At 43.1% G+C, this 18,226-nt stretch overlaps 1 protein-coding gene across 2 annotated transcripts in view; it reads left to right on the forward strand.

Annotated features, from left to right (window-relative positions):
- Ccar1 (cell division cycle and apoptosis regulator 1) overlaps positions 1-3,287 on the forward strand; it is a 55,253-nt gene extending 51,966 nt beyond the window's left edge. For both annotated transcript variants that reach the window (XM_045137538.1, XM_045137539.1), the window contains exons 23-25: positions 698-883; positions 2,652-2,857; positions 3,006-3,287. In XM_045137538.1, the coding sequence (XP_044993473.1) occupies positions 698-883; positions 2,652-2,857; positions 3,006-3,065 (452 nt within the window). In that variant the 3' untranslated portion in view covers positions 3,066-3,287. The remainder of the gene's footprint in view (positions 1-697; positions 884-2,651; positions 2,858-3,005) is intronic.
- The last annotated feature ends 14,939 nt before the right edge of the window (positions 3,288-18,226 follow it).

An 18,226-nucleotide genomic window follows, 5' to 3' on the forward strand; every position in this document is an offset into this window, starting at 1 on the left:
CCTGAAGACTGGGATTGCAGGCTTGTGCTACCACAACTGGCCTGATGCTGCTCTTTTAAAAACAATTATAGGGGCTGGAGAGATGGCTTAGTGGTTAAGGTACTTGCCTTAAAAGCAAAGCCAAAGGACCCAGATTCGATTCCCCAGGACCCCTATAAGCCCAGATGCATAAGGTAGCACATGTGTTTGGAATTTATTTACAGTAGCTAGAGGCCCTGGCACACACCCATTCTCTCTCTCTTTCTCTCTCAACTTAAAAAAAAAAAAAAGTCTATGTTATTCATTAGTTTTAATTAAAGATATATATATATCGGCCCTGGACGTGGTAGCTCATACCTTTAAATAACCCATGCACTCAGGAAACAGGTAGGAGGATCACAGTAAGTTTGAGACCAGCCTGGGACTATAGAGTGAGTGCCAGGTCATCCTAGGCTATAATAAGCCCCTACCTCGGGGTGGGGGTGGGAGATGGGACTGCGTAGATGGCCCAGCACATTAAGGTGCTTGTTTGCAAAGCCTGTTAGCCTGTGTTCAGCTCTCCAGCCACCCATGTAAAGCGGTACACAGAAAAGTACAAGCATCTGACATTTGTTTTCAGAAGCAAGAGACCCTGGTGTGCTAATACAGCCACATGCAAATAAATAAATTTTAAGGGAAAAAAATATCCTCCTGAATTACGGATTTTTTTCTCTTATAGGAAACAGGTTACTGCTTCCATCACCAACTGTAAAACAGGACTCCAAAGATGGAGAAGAAAATGTTGGACTTATTGTATACAATGGTGCAATGGTAGATGTCGGAAGCCTCTTGCAAAAATTGGAAAAGAGTGAAAAAGTAAGAGCTGAAGTAGAACAGAAGCTGCAATTATTAGAAGAAAAAACAGGTGAGGAAGAACATTGGGCATGTTAGTATTTTAAAAATTCTTATGAGGTATATGCATGTGTGTTCATGCAACTAGAGTATACCTTATATACAACTCTCATTTCTATTGCTGGTTATAAGATTGTTTGGCTTTCTGAGAGTCTTAACTCTTTGTGTATACTCTCAAGATAGCTACTTTCCTCTATCGCATGTTTTTTTTTTTTTTTAATGTGTGCATGTGCACATGTATGTTTGTATTTTTGAGATAGGGTTTCATTATGTAAACAGGCTGCCCCTGAATTCATGATGATCCTCCTGCCTCAGATTCCCAAGTATTAGGATTACAAGTGTGAGCCACCTCCCTGGCTTCTTGAATTTTTCAAACCTTTCTAGTACCAGTTCTGTTTTCTCTTAAACACTCATAAAAATAAATAAATAAATAAAAGGAACTGGGACCTGGAGAGATTGCTTAGTGGTTAAGGCACTTGTCTGCAAACCCAAAAGACCCAAATTTGAGTCCCCAAGACCACATAAGCCAAAAATAAGAATAATATAAAAATGGAACTGGAGGGCTGAAAAGATGGTTTAGTGTTTGAAGTGGTTTGCTTGTGAGCCTGACAACCAGGTCTGAATCCCCAGTACCTGAGTAAAGCCAAATGCACAAAATGGCACATGCATCTGAAGTTTGTTAGCTGTGGCAGAAGGCCCTAAAATGCCAATTCTCTCTTTCCCTCTTCCTTCCTGCCTCCCTCCCTGCTTGCAAATTATAATATTTTTTGTAAATGGAACCGGAGGGCTAGGCATAGTGACGCGCACTTTTAATCCCAGCGTTCAGAAGGCTGAGGTGGGAAGATGTCTGATCTAGAAGACCCTTCTTGGAGCTGGGTGGGGAAGGAGCCTGGGGTGTAGAGACAGCTCGGTCACTAAGACTCCCAGGCTGCAAGTAGAAGTAGCACAGTCTGACCTGAGTCACAAGGCGTGGTATGTGCTGTGATTTCAGCGCTTGCAGGGCAGGTTGGCCGCATCCTGGACTCATTAAGCAACTAGCCTAGCCTTCTTGAGGAGCTCCAGAGCAGCGAGAGACCCTGCTGTGGAAAAAGGTTCATGGCTCCTGTAGAGCAACACCTGAGGTTGTCCTCTGGTGTCCACATGTATACACACATAAAATGAACCTGGGTTTAGAAGTAATATGATTGAGAGCTGGGCGTGGTAGTACACACTTTTAATCCCAGCACTTGGGAGGCAGAGGTAGGAGGATTGCCTTGAGTTCGAGGCTGTGAGACTCCATAGTGAATTCCAGATCAGCCTGGGCTAGAGTGAAACCCTACCTTGAAAAACCAAAAATAACACTTCAGGGCTGGAGGGATGGATTAGTGGTTAAGACACTTGTCTGTGAAGCCTATGGACCTAGGTTCGATTCCCCAGTACCCACATAAGCAGATGCACATGGTGGCACATGCTTCTGGAGTTTGTTTGCATTGGCTAGAGGCTCTGGTGTGCCCATTCACATGCGCACTCCCCCCACCCTGCTTCTTTCTCTCTTTCAAATAAATAAGATAAATTTTAAAATACTTAAAAGAAAAAGCTGGGCATGGTGTGTATTCTAAGCACCTAGGACACAGAAGTAGGAGGATCATCTTCTTGAGTTTGAAACTACATAGTAAATTCCAGGTTAGCCTGAGCTATAGCAAGATCCTACCTTGAAAAAACAAAAAAAAAGGTAAGTTACACTGGAAAAACTTACAGTTAAAATGTCTTTTTGTTTGTTTGTTTGTTTGTTTGTTTTACAGATGAAGATGAAAAAACCATATTAAATTTGGAGAATTCCAACAAAAGCCTATCTGGTGAACTCAGAGAAGTCAAAAAAGACCTTGGTCAATTACAAGAAAACTTGAAGGTTTCAGAAAACATGAATTTGCAATTTGAAACCCAACTGAATAAGACAATCAGAAATTTATCCACAGTAATGGATGAAATCCACACAGTTCTCAAGAAGGTTAGAAATTCTTCTGTTTTCAACATTTTCATTTATTAAAAGCCTGCCTTGTAAAATCACACACAAAAAATGTTTTATAACTGAATACTATTACACACTTCACATTAACAGGAGAATCTAATTGTGCTTTTTTAAAATCATTTTATAGGATAACCTGAAGAATGAAGACAAAGATCAGAAATCCAAGGAAAATGGTGCAAGTGTATGATAAAATTCATGTGATGAGGAATGGTGTTAAATAATGTAATATATAAAAATCATGATACATGAATGTTTGAGGGTGATGCATGTTTGATTTTAGTATAAATATACGTAGTTCAAATGATGTATAAAGTTTTATGAATGTGTTTGCTTTTGAATATTGCTTGTAATTTCTAGCATTCAAATTATTAAACACTCACTGAGTGAAATAATTTTGCATTGCAAAGTCTTTTAGGATGAACTTGTTGTTTTTGTTTTTTGTTTGTTTTTTTTTAAGGTAGGGTCTCACTCTGGCCCAGGCTGACCTGGAATTCACTATGCAGTCTCAGAGTGACCTCAAACTCACAGCAATCCTCCTACCTCTGCTTCCTGAGTGCTAGGATTAAAGGCGTGCACCATTTTGCCTGGCTTTTATTTGGTTTTTTTATTTTTTATTTTATAGTTCATCTTTTAAAATCTTCAGTATGAATCCTAAAATAGCATGCTTTTTAATTTTTGCAATTTTTTAAACTACAATTTTTTTTACTCTTCACACACAAAAAAATCACCCCAACTATTAGTCTCTAAATGCCTTTATTAAGAATTAATTATTGGGGCTGGAGAGATGGCTTAGAGGTTAAGGTGTTTGCCTGAGAAGCCTCAGGACCCTGGTTCGTTTACCCAGGACCCACGTAAGCCAAGATACACAGGGGGCGCATGCATCTGGAGTTCTTTGCAGTGGCTAGAGGCCATGGTGTGTCCATTCTCTATCTGCCTGTCTTGTCTCTCTCTCTCTCTCTCTCTCTCTCTCTCTCTCTGCCATCTGCCTCTTTTCTCTCAAATAATAAAATTTTAAAAAGAGAAAAGAAAGAATTCAGAGCCAGGCATGATGTCTCACACCTTTAATCCTAGTACTGGGGAAGCTGAAGTAGGAGGATCACAATGAATTCAAAGCCAGTCTGAAATACGGAATGAGTTCCAGGTTAGCCTGGGCTAGAGTAAGATTCTGCTTTGGAAAAAAAAAAAAAAAAATCTTGGGCCAGGCTTGGTTGCGCATGCCTATCCTATAGTCCCAGAACTAGCAGTTGGGTGCCAGGCTGGGCTGCGTGTGACCATGTCTTCTTTTTTATTTTTATTTTTTTAAGAAAAAAAAGCACTTCATCCAAAAGACAAACAAGAAAGCAATAAAGAATTAGCATTGTTATTGTATTTATTAGGATTTACATGGAGTTAATCCTCATGTTAATGTTAATGCTTTCTAGAATTGTCTTACTTTCCCTGAGTAGAATTATTTTACTTTAAGAACAGTGTACGTCAAATGTACAGTTTAATAACAAGCCAGTAGATAGATGTCAGTATAATGCCTTAAGTTAAGTGGTTAATTAAAAATATTTTTTAAATTAATCTGTGTACTTCCTTTAGAGTTTTAATGACTGCTTAATAGTTAAGTGTCAGAAGGCAAGGAAATTTAGTGTGTGTGCTGTGTAAGCCTGGTTCTCTGTGGGATAGACTTCCCTACAGAGGACATGTCATACATAAGATCTGGAAATGTTTTTAAGGTGTGTATGCGGATGGATGCTTCTGGCATCCAGTTGTTAGAGGCTAAAGATGCTACCAAGACTCCTGTGCTGCATAGGACGGCCCCAGCAAGGGCTCACTCAGGCCCAGTGTGAGGCTTCTTGCTATACACCTTGTCTTTCAAGTTATAATAGTGAAAACCCAACTAAATCTGCTCAAGATGATTAAATTTTTTATATTTAAGAAACTTTTAGCCTGGCACAGTGGTACACGCCTTTAATCCCAGCACTCAGGAGGCAGAGGTAGGAGGATCACCACGAGTTTGAGACTACCCTGAGACTACATGATGAATTCCAGGTCAGCCTGAGCTAGAGTGACACCCTACCTTGAAAAAACCACAAAGAAAGAAACTTTTGATAGAATGTTTTTCTGTCATAAAGATATATGCTATGTTTGAGTTCATTTTATCTCTCAGTTATTTTACTTTGGTATGATAATGGGCAAATAGGAGAATATGAGAATGTAAAGGGCCATTTTGTGTTATTTTAGCTATGTGAATCCACATGGCTCTTACCAAGAGATGGATTAAATACCTCAAATTCTTTGAAACCTGTTTTAAATTTATGTTTCTACTCTTAGGGTTTGTTGAATCTCCCCAAAGTCAGATTACTGATAATCCATAACTAGTTAATGTTATAAATCTTTTTTCCATCTTTAATTATATTATAACATTGCAAGGATTTTGGAAAAATTTTTGAAGAGGTGTTTTTTTTTTTTTTTTTGGTTTTTCGAGGTAGTCTCACCCTGGCCCAGGCTGACCTGGAATTCACTAAAGACAGTAATAATACAAAGAGTATAGTGCTTTTTTTTTCCCCCCTTTGTTTGTTTTGTGTTTTTTGTGATTGTTTTGTTTTATTTTTGAGACTGGCTGTCATGATGTAGCGCTGGGTGTCCCGGAACTTGTTAGGTAGTCCATGCTGCCTTCAAATTTTAGGCATAATCTTTCTGCCTGAGTTTAAAATCAGTTGGTGCCACACCTGTCTTAAAATTTATGAGGCTCTTGGGCTGGAGAGATGGCTTAGCTGTTAAGGCACTTGCCAAAGGACTCAGGTTCGATTCCCCAGGTCAGATGCACAAGGTGGCACATGTGTTTGGAGTTTGTTTGCAGTGGCTGGAAGCCCTGGTGCACCCATTCTCTTCGCCCCTCCCCCCTGCTATCTCTGTATCTGCCCTCTCTTGTCTCTCATAAATAAATAAATAAATAAATACTAAAAAAACAAACTTGCACGGCTCTCGATGTAGCTCTTTAGGTGGAGTGCTTCCCTAGCAGTGTTGGACACCCAGTGTAGCACAGTATACAACTCGGCTCGGTACCTGTTGTCCCGGCATTCAGGAGGTAAGAAGTGCAGTGAAAAGGACCAGAAGTTCAAGGTTATGCACAGCTGCAAAATGAGTTCAAAGCCAACTTGGGTATACATAAGACCCTGTCTCAAAAATACTAAAAAAAAAGGGGGGGGGGCTAAAGAGATAGCTTAGCAGTTTAGTCACTTGCCTGAAAACCCTAATGACCCAGGTTCACTTAGTACCCACATAAAGCTAAGTGCATAAAATGGCATGTGTCTGGAGGTCGTTTGCAGCAGTTGCAGCCCTGACATGACCATCCTCTCTCACACACTGCTTTGCTCAAATAAATAAATCTTTAAATAATCTAGTGGGTCTGGGCATGGTGGCACATGCCTTTAATCCCAGCACTCAGGAGACAGAGGTAGGATTGCCATGAGTTTGAGGCCATCCTGACACTACAGAGTGAATTCCAGGCCAGTCTGGGCTAGATGTGAGACACTACCTTGAAAAACGTAAAAAAAAAAAAAAAAAAAAAAACATGTTAAGGGGGTTGGAGAGATGACTCTGTGTTTAAAGTGCTTGTCACCAAAACCTAACAACTCAGGTTCAAATCTCCAGGACCTACTAAAGCACAAACCCACGCAAGCACTGTGGTGGATGCATCTGGACTTCATCTGCATTGGCTGGAGGCCCTGACATGCCCATTCCCTCTCCTTCCCTCCCCCACCTCGCAAATAAATAAGAAGAAGAAGAAAAGCCATGCTAAAACTAACCTGTGGGATGAACATACCTGCTTAAATGAAGAAAATGCTGGGCCAGAGGCCATGTGGAAGGGAAGAAAGGGATGTGTTGCCCTTCTGTAATGTATGTGACGGTCAGAAGGCCAGAAAGACTCATTGTCATGTGAGTCTCCAAACACACCTCCAGTTCCCACCAGACTCCTGCCATCCCATCACGGTTTGCCATCGGTGGGTGGCAAAAAAATCTTGCATTGCTATGTTAGGGTTTCTGCAGTTTACATTTAAAAACTGGCAGCGTGATCACAGCAAGTGACTGATGGTGCATACCTGTCTTTGTGTCCCCTTCAGTGAGCTATAGGTGTGGATTTGTGGGCTTGGTGGCCTGCTCCACAGAAAGCAGCAGACAAAGATTCCAGGAGCACTAAGCTGTGATGTGGAAGCTTTCTTGAGGGCTTCTGTTTGTTCTTTTCTTTAAAACTGGAATCAAGCTTACATGTAAACTCTTGGTAATTAAAGTTTCCTTCAGTGTCATTCAATGTGAAACTCTAACTTGAAAAAAATGTAGGAAGCTGTGTGTGGTGGCACACCCCTTTAATCCCAGCAGAGGTAGGAGGATCACCCTGCGTTCAAGGCCAGCCTGAGACTACATAGTGAATTCCAGGTCACCCTGGGTCAGAGCGAGACCCTACCTCAAAAAAACAAAAGAAGGGCTGGACAGATGGCTTACAGTTAAGGCACATGCCTATGAAGACTAAGGACCCTGGTTCCATTCTCCAGGTCCCACATAAGCCAGATGCACATGGTGGCGCATGCCTCTGGAGTTTGCAGTGGCTGGAGGCTGGGAGGTTGAGGTAGGAAGATTGATCCACTGAGGTTGAGATCACTCTCTGGGCTAGAGTGGGACCCTTCTTCAAAACAAAACAAAGAAAAATTGGGCCAGAGAGATGGCTTAGTGGTTAAGGCATTTGCCTGCAAAGCCTAAGGACTCAGGTTCAACTCCCCAAACCCACGCAAACCAGATGCACATGGTGGTACATGCATTTGTAGTTTGTTTGCACTGGCTCAAGGCCCTGATGTGCCATTCTCTTCCTACCTCTCCTTCCCTCTCATAAATAAATTATTTTAAAAGAAAAATTACCAATGAGAGGCTGGAGGGAATGCTTAGCAGTTAAGGCATTTGCCAGCAAAGCCAAAGGACCCTGGTTTGGTTCCCCAGAACCCATGTTAGCCAGATACACAAAGGGTCGTGTGCATCTGGAGTTCATTTGCAGTGACTGGAGGCCCTGGTGCACCCTTTCTCTCCCTCTTTCTCTGTCAGATATATATATATATATATATATATATTTTTTTTTTTTTTTAAGTTACCAATGTGCTGGTGAGGTGGTTTAGCAGTTAAGGCCCTTGCCTGCAAAGTCAAAGGACCTCGGTTTGATTCCTCAGGACCCATGTAAGCCAGATACACAATGTGGCGCATATGTCTGGAGTTTGTTTGCAGTGGCTATAGACCTTGGCATGCCCATTCTTTCTCTCTGTCTGTCTCTCTCTCTCTCAAATAAGTAAATAGGGTTGGAGAAATGGCATTGTCAAGGCACTTGCCTGCAAAGCCAAAGAACCCAGGTCTGTTCTCCAGGACCCACATAAACCAGATGCACAAGGTTATGCATGTATCTGGAGTTTGCAGTGGCTGGAGGCCCTGGTGCACTCATTTCTCTCTCTCTCTCTCTCTCTCTCTCTCTCTCTCTGCGCCTCTTTCTCACTCGATCAAATAAATAAAATATTTAAAATAAATAAATTTAAAATTTAGAAGTTGGCAAAGAGCAGAGCATGGTGGTACATGCCTTTAATATCAGCACTCGGGAGGCAGAGGTAGGAGATCACCGTGAGTCCAAGGCCACCCTGAGACTACATAGTGAATTCCAGGTCAGCCTACCTCTAAAATCAAAAAAAGAAAAGAAAAGAAAATTGGCAATTGGCAAAGACAGTGACCTTGGGATGACTCAGAAGGCATCACGATGCTGAGAAGTGACAGAGGAGTGCTCAGTACTGCAACATCTCTATCACACCTTCCAAGGCTCAGGGTTCATTGCAGAAGAGGTGTTGGAAAGAATGTAAGAGCCAAAGGAAGGGTAGGACTCCTTACAACGCACTCTTCCGGACACAAAGTGGCCTAGATATCCATGATCTCACAGTGCCTAACACTACCTACACAAGACCATCATAACAGGATGAAAAGATCATGACATCAAAATAAAAGAGACTGATTGAGAGGGGGAGGGGATATGATGGCGAATGCAGTTTCAAAGAGGAAAATGGAGGGAGGGAAGGAATTACCGTGGGCTATTGTTTACAATCATGGAAGTTGTGAATTATATTTTCAAAAGAAACTGCCAAACAGCTGGGTGTGGTGCCTCACCCCTTAAATACCAGCACTTGGGAGGCAGAGGTAGGTGGATCAGCAAGAGTTCAAGGCCAGCCTGAGACTTCATAGTGAATTTCAGGTAAGCCTGGGATAGAGTGAGACACTATCTCGAAGAAACAACAACAAAAAACTTACCTATTGGGTTGGAATGCTCGGGATGGAAGCCAGAGCTACCTGACCGTGCTGGGCCAGCCCCTGCTGAGCTCGGACTTCAGCCCCGCCTGTTGCCTTTGCTTTACTCACCCAGAACTTCGCGTGAGCTAGTACAAGCAATGCCACCGAGCTACAGCCTGAACCCCCAGCAAAAATTTTTAAACAAAAACAGTAACTCGGAAAGATGACTCAGTGGTTAAGCCTCAGGGCTCAGGTTCAATTCCCCAGTACCCACGTAAAGCCAGATGCATAGGGTGGCACATACATGTGTGTGCAATTTGCAGTGGCTGGAGGCCCTGGTGTGCCCATTCTATTTCTGGGAATTGTGATATTTAACAAATAATTTATGTAGATTTGGATTCTTTTGAGAGGGATCTGCCAACAATAATAATAATACATAAGACCAAATATAAACCAAGACGACTATGTAATGCTAACTGTAACAGGTTTTCCTGTTTTTTGTTTGTTTGTTTGTTTTTGTTTTGTTTTGAGTTAGGGTCTCACTCTAGCTCAGGCTGACCTGGAATTCACTCTGTACACTCAGGTTGGCCTTGAATTCACGGTGATCCTCCTACCTCTGCCTCCCAAGTGCTGGAATTAAAGCTGTGTGCCACCACACCTGGCTAAGGTTTTTATCTAATTTTTCTTAAGATTTTATTTTTATTTATTTATTAGATACAGAGAAGGGGAGAGAGAGAGAATAGGCACGCCAGGGCCTCTAGCCACTGCAAACGAACTCCAGATGCATATGCCACCATGTGCATTTGGCTTATGGCTTACATGGGACCTGGAGAATCAAACCTGGGTCCTTAGGCTTTGCAGGCATGTACCTTTACTGGTAAGACATTTCTCCAGCCCTAATTATTTTTTCATTTTATTTTATTCTTTGATAATTCAAGGCAGTGTCTTGCTCCAGCCCAGGCTAATTTACAATTCATCCTGTTGTCCCAGTCTGGCCTTGAACTCAGTGATCCTCCTACCTCAGCCTCCCCAGTGCTGGGACTAAAGGCAAGTGCCACCACACCTGGCTTTTATTTATTATTATTATTATTACTATTATACATACATACTTTGGTTTTTCGAGGTAGAGTCTCACTCTAGTGCTGGGATTAAAGGTGTGTGCCACCACGCCTGGCTTTTTTTAATTTTTATTTTTATTTATTTTCAAGCAAAGAGAAATACAGAGAATGGACGAGCAGAGCCTTCAGCCACTGCAAACTAACTCCAGATGCATGTGCCATATTGTCCATCTTTGCAAAATTACCTTGGGGATAATACTGACTGACCTCCATTTGGCTTTCACTAGTTAGGTAACAAGCTTTGTAGGCTATGTGGTGTTGGCATATGCCTATAACCCTAGCATTTGGCAAGTGGCAATAAGGGAATTACAAATTCTAGGCTAACCTGGGCTATGTGGTGAGGCCCCGTTTCACAAACATAAAACGGAAGCCTCTGGTTCATAAGTCAGTGAAGATTGAATTCAAAGCCCCAGAATACTTTGGCTGTAAATTATGTAAGGTGCGTCCTTGTATGGTAGACCAGATAAAATGGAGTACTAGTTAAGTCACTGAGTCAGCTCCTTGCGCCAGCCCCATTAATGAGTTGGTGTGTTCACTGTGTGGTGACTCTCAAACTGCCATCCGTCTGAATCACCTCGTAGGCTTCTTGAACACACTGCTGGCCTCATCCCTTCCTCTCCCACCACCTTCTGATTCAGAGGTCTAGGTTAAGGTCCAAGACATTGCATTTCTAACACTTGGAGGCAGACATAATGGTGCACTCTACAATCCCAGTACTCAGGAGGCCAAGGCAGGAGGATGGTGAGTTTGAAGAAAGCCTAGGCTAAATGTTTCATCAAGCCCAGCCTGGACTATTGTACTATAGACTGAAATCTGTCTAATGGGTAGTCACTTTGAAAGCTAATTTGAGATGGTTGCTTTCTGAACATATTTTTAGGCAGTTGGATTAAATACACTACAAGAGATGGCTTAGCGGTTAAGGCTTTTGCCTGCAGAGCCAAAGGATCTTGGTTCAATTCTCTAGGATCCATGTAAGCCAGATGCACAAGGGGGCGCACGCATCTGGAATTAGTTTGCAGTGGCTGGAGGCCGTGGCGTGCCCATTCTCTCTATTTATCAGCCTTTCTCTGTGTCTGTTACTCTCAAATAAATAAATAAAAATAAACATAAAAATTTTTAAAAAGAGTTTGTATTGCCAAGTGTGCTTTATTGTTTATCTCTCTTAAATTTCCTTTAGGCACGGAAAGAAGAGTCTAGCATATTTGTTTTGTTTTGTTTTTTAGGTTCTCCTGTATATTTTTCCTATCCCCTTCCCCTCGCAGTAATCAGTCTCTCTTTCATTTTGATGTCATCATCTTTTCCTATTGTGTAGCAGGTAAGATTAATATTTAATTTCCATTCATTGTTTCTTACATTCAGAAAGCTAGTGTAAACCAGGACCTAGCCACAGAAAAGCCATTTGCTGTTTATGGCTATGATATAAATGTTTAATTGAAGGGAAACCTACTTTGAGCCATTATTCTATGTAGCTTTAGTAAAGCGCATGCCGTTTCCCAAAACCATGTGTTACTTGTCCCATAGTTTTTACTGGTTTTACAGACTCAAAAAGACTTTTGAAAATGAAAATATCTCCTGTGAACTGCCCTTTCTTTCTTTCTTTTTTGTTTGTTTTTTGAAGTAGGGTCTCACTTTAGTCCAGGAATTCACTTTGCATTCTCAGGGTGGCCTCGAACTCATGGTGATCCTCCTACCTCTGCCTCCCGAGTGCTGGGATTAAAGGCGTGCGCCACCATGCCCGGCTCATTGTGAATACTTTTAAATATCACTGAACTGAACCTGAACCTTTAGAATGATTAAATCTTTTTGTCATTTCTGCTTTTTTAAATATTTTATTTATTAGAGAGAGAAAAAATTGGTCTCCAGCCACTATAAACTCCACATGCATTTTCCACCATGTGTATCTGGCTTACATAGGTCCTGGGGAATTGAACCTGGGTCTTTAGGCTTTGCAAGCAAGTGCCTTAACCAGCCCTCATTTTCTTGTTTGTTTGTTTGTTCTTCAAGGTAAGGTTTTGCTCTAGCCTACTGTGACCCGGAATTCACTATGTAGTCTCAGGGTGGCCTTGAACTCACGGTGATCCTCCTACCTCTGCCTCCCAAGTGCTGGGATTAAAGGCGTGTGCCACCACCATGCCCGGCTCTCAGTCAGTATTTCATACAATTTAGTATATATCAAGGTTGCTTACAAATGCAACATAAGCACCTTTTGCTTGTAAGAAGCGTGGCTTGCTAATCCACTGTCCTTTGAATGTGCGGGCCTGACGGGAGGAGGCTGGAGGCAGGGCTCTCCCTGCAGTGCTCACGGAGTGAAATCCAGAGAACTGACGACCCACGGGGCTTTGCTGTGAACACCTGGGAGAACTGGATGGATATTGAATTTGTGGGACCAGCTGGCTGTTTGCCCTTGCGTGCTGGGGTGCCTCTGGCCAATCAGTGGGTTCTTTGACACTTTTCCCCTTAAGTAGTCTGGGAAGTGTAGGAGTTGGTAAAAGGGCTGCCTTTCACTTAAGCTCTGGTTTGAATGTAACCAGTCACCCTCGTGACCCCTAATTGCTGGTGTAAAAGGAGGTGTTGATCTGAGCCCTGTTGTAAGGAAACACCTTTCCCATGGAAAATGGCACTAATTGGTCACCCTGTTGACAGCATGGGCTAGAGGCTTATGATTAACTGGGCATGAGAACAAACTAACCCTTCCTCAGCTCAGCATGTGGGCTGGAGGACACAGCAGCCATCAGTTCACACTTCTAACTGCATCCAACATGGAAAGCAACTGTATTGGACATGGAGGCTGACCATATGCAAATAGTACTTTCCAGAGTCCACAATGCGAGGACTGGAGAGCAGGGTTTTGCAGGCTCTAGAGTGAAGGGTCAGACAGGAAATACTTTGGGCTTTGCAATCTGTTAAAAACACTCAGCTCTGGACAGAAAGCTGGAAGAAGCCATTCCACATGTAGTTCAATGGGAGAACAAGATACCACCAGTGAAGATACTCAACAGTGGACACTGCAAGCCTTATAACTGGCCAGCCAGGCCAAATGAGCCAACGGGTGCAATAGTGGCACGTGTGTCATGGTGGAAACCAACTGCCTTCCAATTGGACTGGAGGCCCACTCCAAGGGAGGGAATACATCCCTGATACTGAAAACTTAAAACAGGGGTAGTCGTGAGCCCTCAGGTTGTAACATCTGCTGATATCTGGATTAGTGTATATACTATGCTTATCAAACTGCCCAGTAAGCACTTCTCTTAATATTCATACCCTTATATTAACGCTACTCTCAATTTGGGTAGAGAATCTTCTCTTTTCAGATGGCAGTCACCTTGGGACGACTCACAAAGTATCATGGTGCTGGAAAGAAGTGACTGGAGTACTGAGTAACATCTCGATCACACCTTCCAAGGCTCAGGGTTTAATGCGGAAGAGGTGGCGGAAAGAATGTAAGAGCCAAAGGAAGGGTTGGACTCCTTACAACGTGCTCCCTCCAGACAAAAAATTGGTCTCGATATCCATGACCTCATAGTGCCTGACACTACCTTTACAAGACCATCATAAGAGGAGGGAAGGATCATGGCATCCAAATAGAGGAGAGACTTATTGAGGTGGGGAATGGATGTGATGGAGAAGGGAATTTCAAAGGGGAAAAGGGGGGGAGGAGGGTATTACCATGGGATACTTTTTATAATCATGGAAAATGTTTAATAAAATTCAGGAAAAAAAAAAAACAGCACTCAGCTCTGGGCTAGAGACATGGCTTAGCAGTTAAACACTTGCCTGTGAAGCCTAAGGACACTGGTTTGAGGCGCTATTCCCCAGTACCCACACAAGCTACATGTACAAGGTGGCACATGCATCTGGAATTTGTTTACAGTGGCTGGAGGGTCCTGGTGCACCCATTCTTTCTCTATTTTCTCTCTGTGTCTGTTAATCTCAAACAAATGAATTAATTAATTATTAAAAAACACTCAACTCTAACAACATAAACAACAATGGAGGATATATAGATAAATTATGTTCCAATAAAACTTTATTTAAGCCAGGTGTGTTGGTGCACACCTTTAATCTTAGCACTCGGGAGGCTCACCTTGAGTTCGAGGCCACCCTGAGACTACATAGTGAATTCCAGGTCAGCCTGAGTTAGAGTGAGACCCTCCTCATTAAAGGGGGAGGAAGGTGCTAGGAGATGGCTCAATGGTAAAGATGCTTACTTGTAAAGCCTGCCAGCCCTGGTTTGATTTTCCTAGACCCAACATAAATGTTTATGCACCTACCTAGAGTTCGTTTGTAGCAATATGAGGCCTTGGCATGCCCATTCTCTCTCTCTCTCTCTCTCTCTTTCTCTCTTTATTGGGGCCCTTATAGTTGGGATCCTTTTTTATTGTTGTTGTTTTTTTTTTTTTTTTTTTTTTGACAGAGAAAGAGGGAGAGAGAGATAGAATCGGTGCACCAGGGTCTCCTCCAGCCACTGCAAACAAACTCCAGATGCATGCACCACCTTGTGCATCTGGTTAACATGGGTCCTGGGGAATCAAACCTGGGTCCTTTGGCTTTGCAGGCAAATGCCTTAACCGCTAAGCTATACCTCCAGTTCTTCTTTCTCTTTTGCTTGCTCTCTCTCTCTCCTCTCACAAATAAATAAGAAGGGCTGGAGAGATGGCTTAGTAGTTAAGGCATTTGCCTGCAAAGCCAAAGGACTTCGGTTGGATTCCCCAGGACCCACGTAAGCCAGATGCTCAGTGGGGCTCATACGTCTAGAGTTTGTTTGCAGTGGCTGGAGGCCCTGGCATGCCCATTCTCTCTTCTCTCTCTCTCTCTCTCAATCTCTTTCTCTGAGAAAAATAAATAAAATATATTTAAAAAGAAAAAAAAAAACAAATAAATAAGAAGTTTGGGGTAAGGAGGATGGCTCAGGAGTTAAGCCCACTTGCTTGCAAAGCTTGTTCAGTTCAATTCCCAAGCTGCCCATGAAAGCTGGACACAAAGTGTTGCATCTGGTGCAGTTAAAGGCACTTGCTTGCAAATTCCAAGGGCCCATGGTGTTCGGATCCCCAGCTACATGGAATCTGAAGCCCATGGTGGAAACCGCAGGAGGCCATCTCAGAAGGGTTAGAGCTAACCCCTCAAACATTTCAAGGTTGTCCTCTCAGTTCCACATACATGCTGTGGCACACATGTGCCCATACACACACACACACATACACACACACGTATGGAGGCTCACTTTCAGGATTTAAAAGGAGAAACCACATTTTTCTTCAGGGATGTGTGTGTGTGTGTGTGTGTGTAAGGTTAGTCTGATTTTCTTTGATTTGGGTAAGAATTTTGCTAACTTTCTCAGTGTCCAGGGCACAATGCCACAGGCCTTCTTGACAGAGGGGAGCTCAAACTTTTCAGAATGTAATGGCTTCAAGCTCTGAGACCTGCCCTCTGACCCTGGCATTAGTGGAGGGGCGGAGTGGCACAGCCTCCTCATTTTGCTTAGAAAGCTTATTAGCATTTGTGGTAGTTTGAATAGATGTCCCCAACATATTAACTTAACTTTTTATTTTATTTTAAAATATTGTATTTGGTGGCTGGAGAGATGATTTAGCAGCTAAGCACTTGCCTGTGAAGCCTAAGGACCCCAGTTAGAGGCTCGATTACCCAGGGCCCGTGTAAGCCAGATGCACAAGGGGGCACATGCATCTGGAGTTCCTTTGTAGTTGCTGGAGGCTCTGGCGTGCCCATTCTCATTCATTCCCCTCCCCCCGCCTCTTTCTCTGTCTGTTGCTCTCAAATAAATAAAATAAAATAAAATAAAGACCAGTCTGTTGAACTTGCCTCAAAAAATTTTTAAAAATATTTTTTATTTGGGGCTCAAAAATGGCTCAGTGGTTAAAGTGCTTGCCTGCAAAGCCAAAGGACCTTGGTCCAATTCCCCAGTACCCACGTAAGCCAGATGCACAACATAGCACATATGTCTAGACTTCGTTTGCAGTGGCTAGAAGCCCTGGCATGTCCATTCTCTCTCTCTCTGTCTCTCTCTCCCCTTTTCCCTCTCTCAAATAAACAAATAACATATTTGAAGTATTTTATTTGTTTATTTCCAACAAGAGAGATACACAGAGTGAGAGAGACACAGAGAGAATATGGTCAGGATAGGGCCTCCGGTCGCCGCAAGTGAACTCCAGATGCATGCACTGCTTTCTATATCTGGCTTTATGTGGGTACTGGGGAATCAAACTCGTGTTGTTAGGCTTGGCAGGAAAGCAAATAAACCACTGAGCCATCTCCCCAGCCCTGAAATTTTTTTTAAAAGTAATTTAAGGCAGTTAATTGAGATGTCATCCTCTCTATGACAGGTAGACTGTGAGCAGAGATATTTGGGTGGGTGTAGTGTCCATTCCTTGAGGCGTTGCCTTGACTACTGTCTACCCCAGTGACTTATCCTCCTGTGACAGCAGGTACTGAGAAGGCCACAAAGCGAGGATATCCTGCATCAAGTGCTCATTAGGTTTGATTCAGGTTGAATGAATCTGCAGTGGCAGGCACTGGGCACGGCGCCAAGACGCAGAGATGAATTAGACGGGAGCCTGGTCCTCAGGCAATCTCAGAATGTCTGGTGATACAGGTAACCAGATATTACAGCCCTTAACACGTGAGTTACGAAAGTTTTAACAACATGCTTGGCAGCCGATGAAATCTTCCTGGATGTGTCACAGAGCCCCGTTGACTGGGTTCTGTCGGATACCACGCGGTAGAAGAGCAGAAAGGTCACAGGAACACTTGTTGTAGAAAGCTGGGTGATGCCACGTGACCAGCGCACAGTGCCGTGGAGATGGACTGGGAGAGGAGGGAATGACGGAGTCACAGTGTGAAAAACACTAACTGCCCTACTTAGGACAAGGCCCCCTACATGCATCCTGAGAAAGAAATGCATTAACGGAGAGACAATGTGATATACAGCCTTAATAGTGGACTTTCAAGACAACTCCCTTACATTTATTCGTCTGTGTGTGCATGTGTGTGCAAGTGTGTGCATGTGTGTGCATGCATGCCAGGGCCTTTGGTACTGCAAACACCAAACACTTATGCCTCCTTTTTTTTTTTTTTTTTTTTTTTTTTTTGTATTTTTTGAGTAAGTATCTTGTACTAGCACAGGCTGACCTGGAATTCACTATGCAGTCTCAGGGTGGCCTGTAACTCACAGTAATCCTCCTGCCCCTGCCTTCTGATTGCTGGGATTAAAGGTGTCCACTACCACACCTGGCTTCTCTCTCTTTTTTGTTTTTTTTCAAGGTAAGGTCTCACTCCAGCCCAGATTGCCTTGGAACTCACTCTGTAGTCCCAGACTGGCTTCAGATTTGCAGCAATCCTCCTGCCTCCGCCTCCTGAGTGCTGGGATTAAAGGTGTGCACCACCACTTGGCCTGTATTTTTTTTTCATAGATGAAGAAATTACAAGGTTATATTAAAAAGCGTTTCCCAGCCAGGCATGGTGGTGCACGCCTTTAGTCCCACCACTCAGGAGGCAAGAAGTAGGATCGCCATGAGTTCACAGCCAGTTTGAGACTACATAGTGAATTCCAGGTCAGCCTGGGCTAAAGTGAGACCCAGCCCTGAAAAACCAAAATTTAAAAAATAAATAAATAGGGCTGGAGAGATGGCTTAGCGGTTTAGCACTTGCCTGCGAAGCCTAAGGACCCCGGTTTGAGGCTCGATTCCCCAGGACCCACGTTAACCAGAAGCACAAGGGGTTGCAGGCGTCTGGAGTTCGTTTGCAGTGGCTGGAGGCCCTGGCGCGCCCATTCTGTCTCCTTTTTTCTCTCTCTGCCTTTCTCAAATAAATAAATAAAAATAAACAAAAATAATAATAAATAAATAAGTAGGGGCTGGAGAGATGGCTTAGCTGTTAAGCACTTGCCTGTGAAGCCTAAGGACCCTGGTTCGAGGCTCGA

Source organism: Jaculus jaculus, chromosome 18 (genome assembly GCF_020740685.1).
Source record: "Jaculus jaculus isolate mJacJac1 chromosome 18, mJacJac1.mat.Y.cur, whole genome shotgun sequence".
Classification (NCBI taxonomy): Eukaryota; Metazoa; Chordata; class Mammalia; order Rodentia; family Dipodidae; genus Jaculus; species Jaculus jaculus.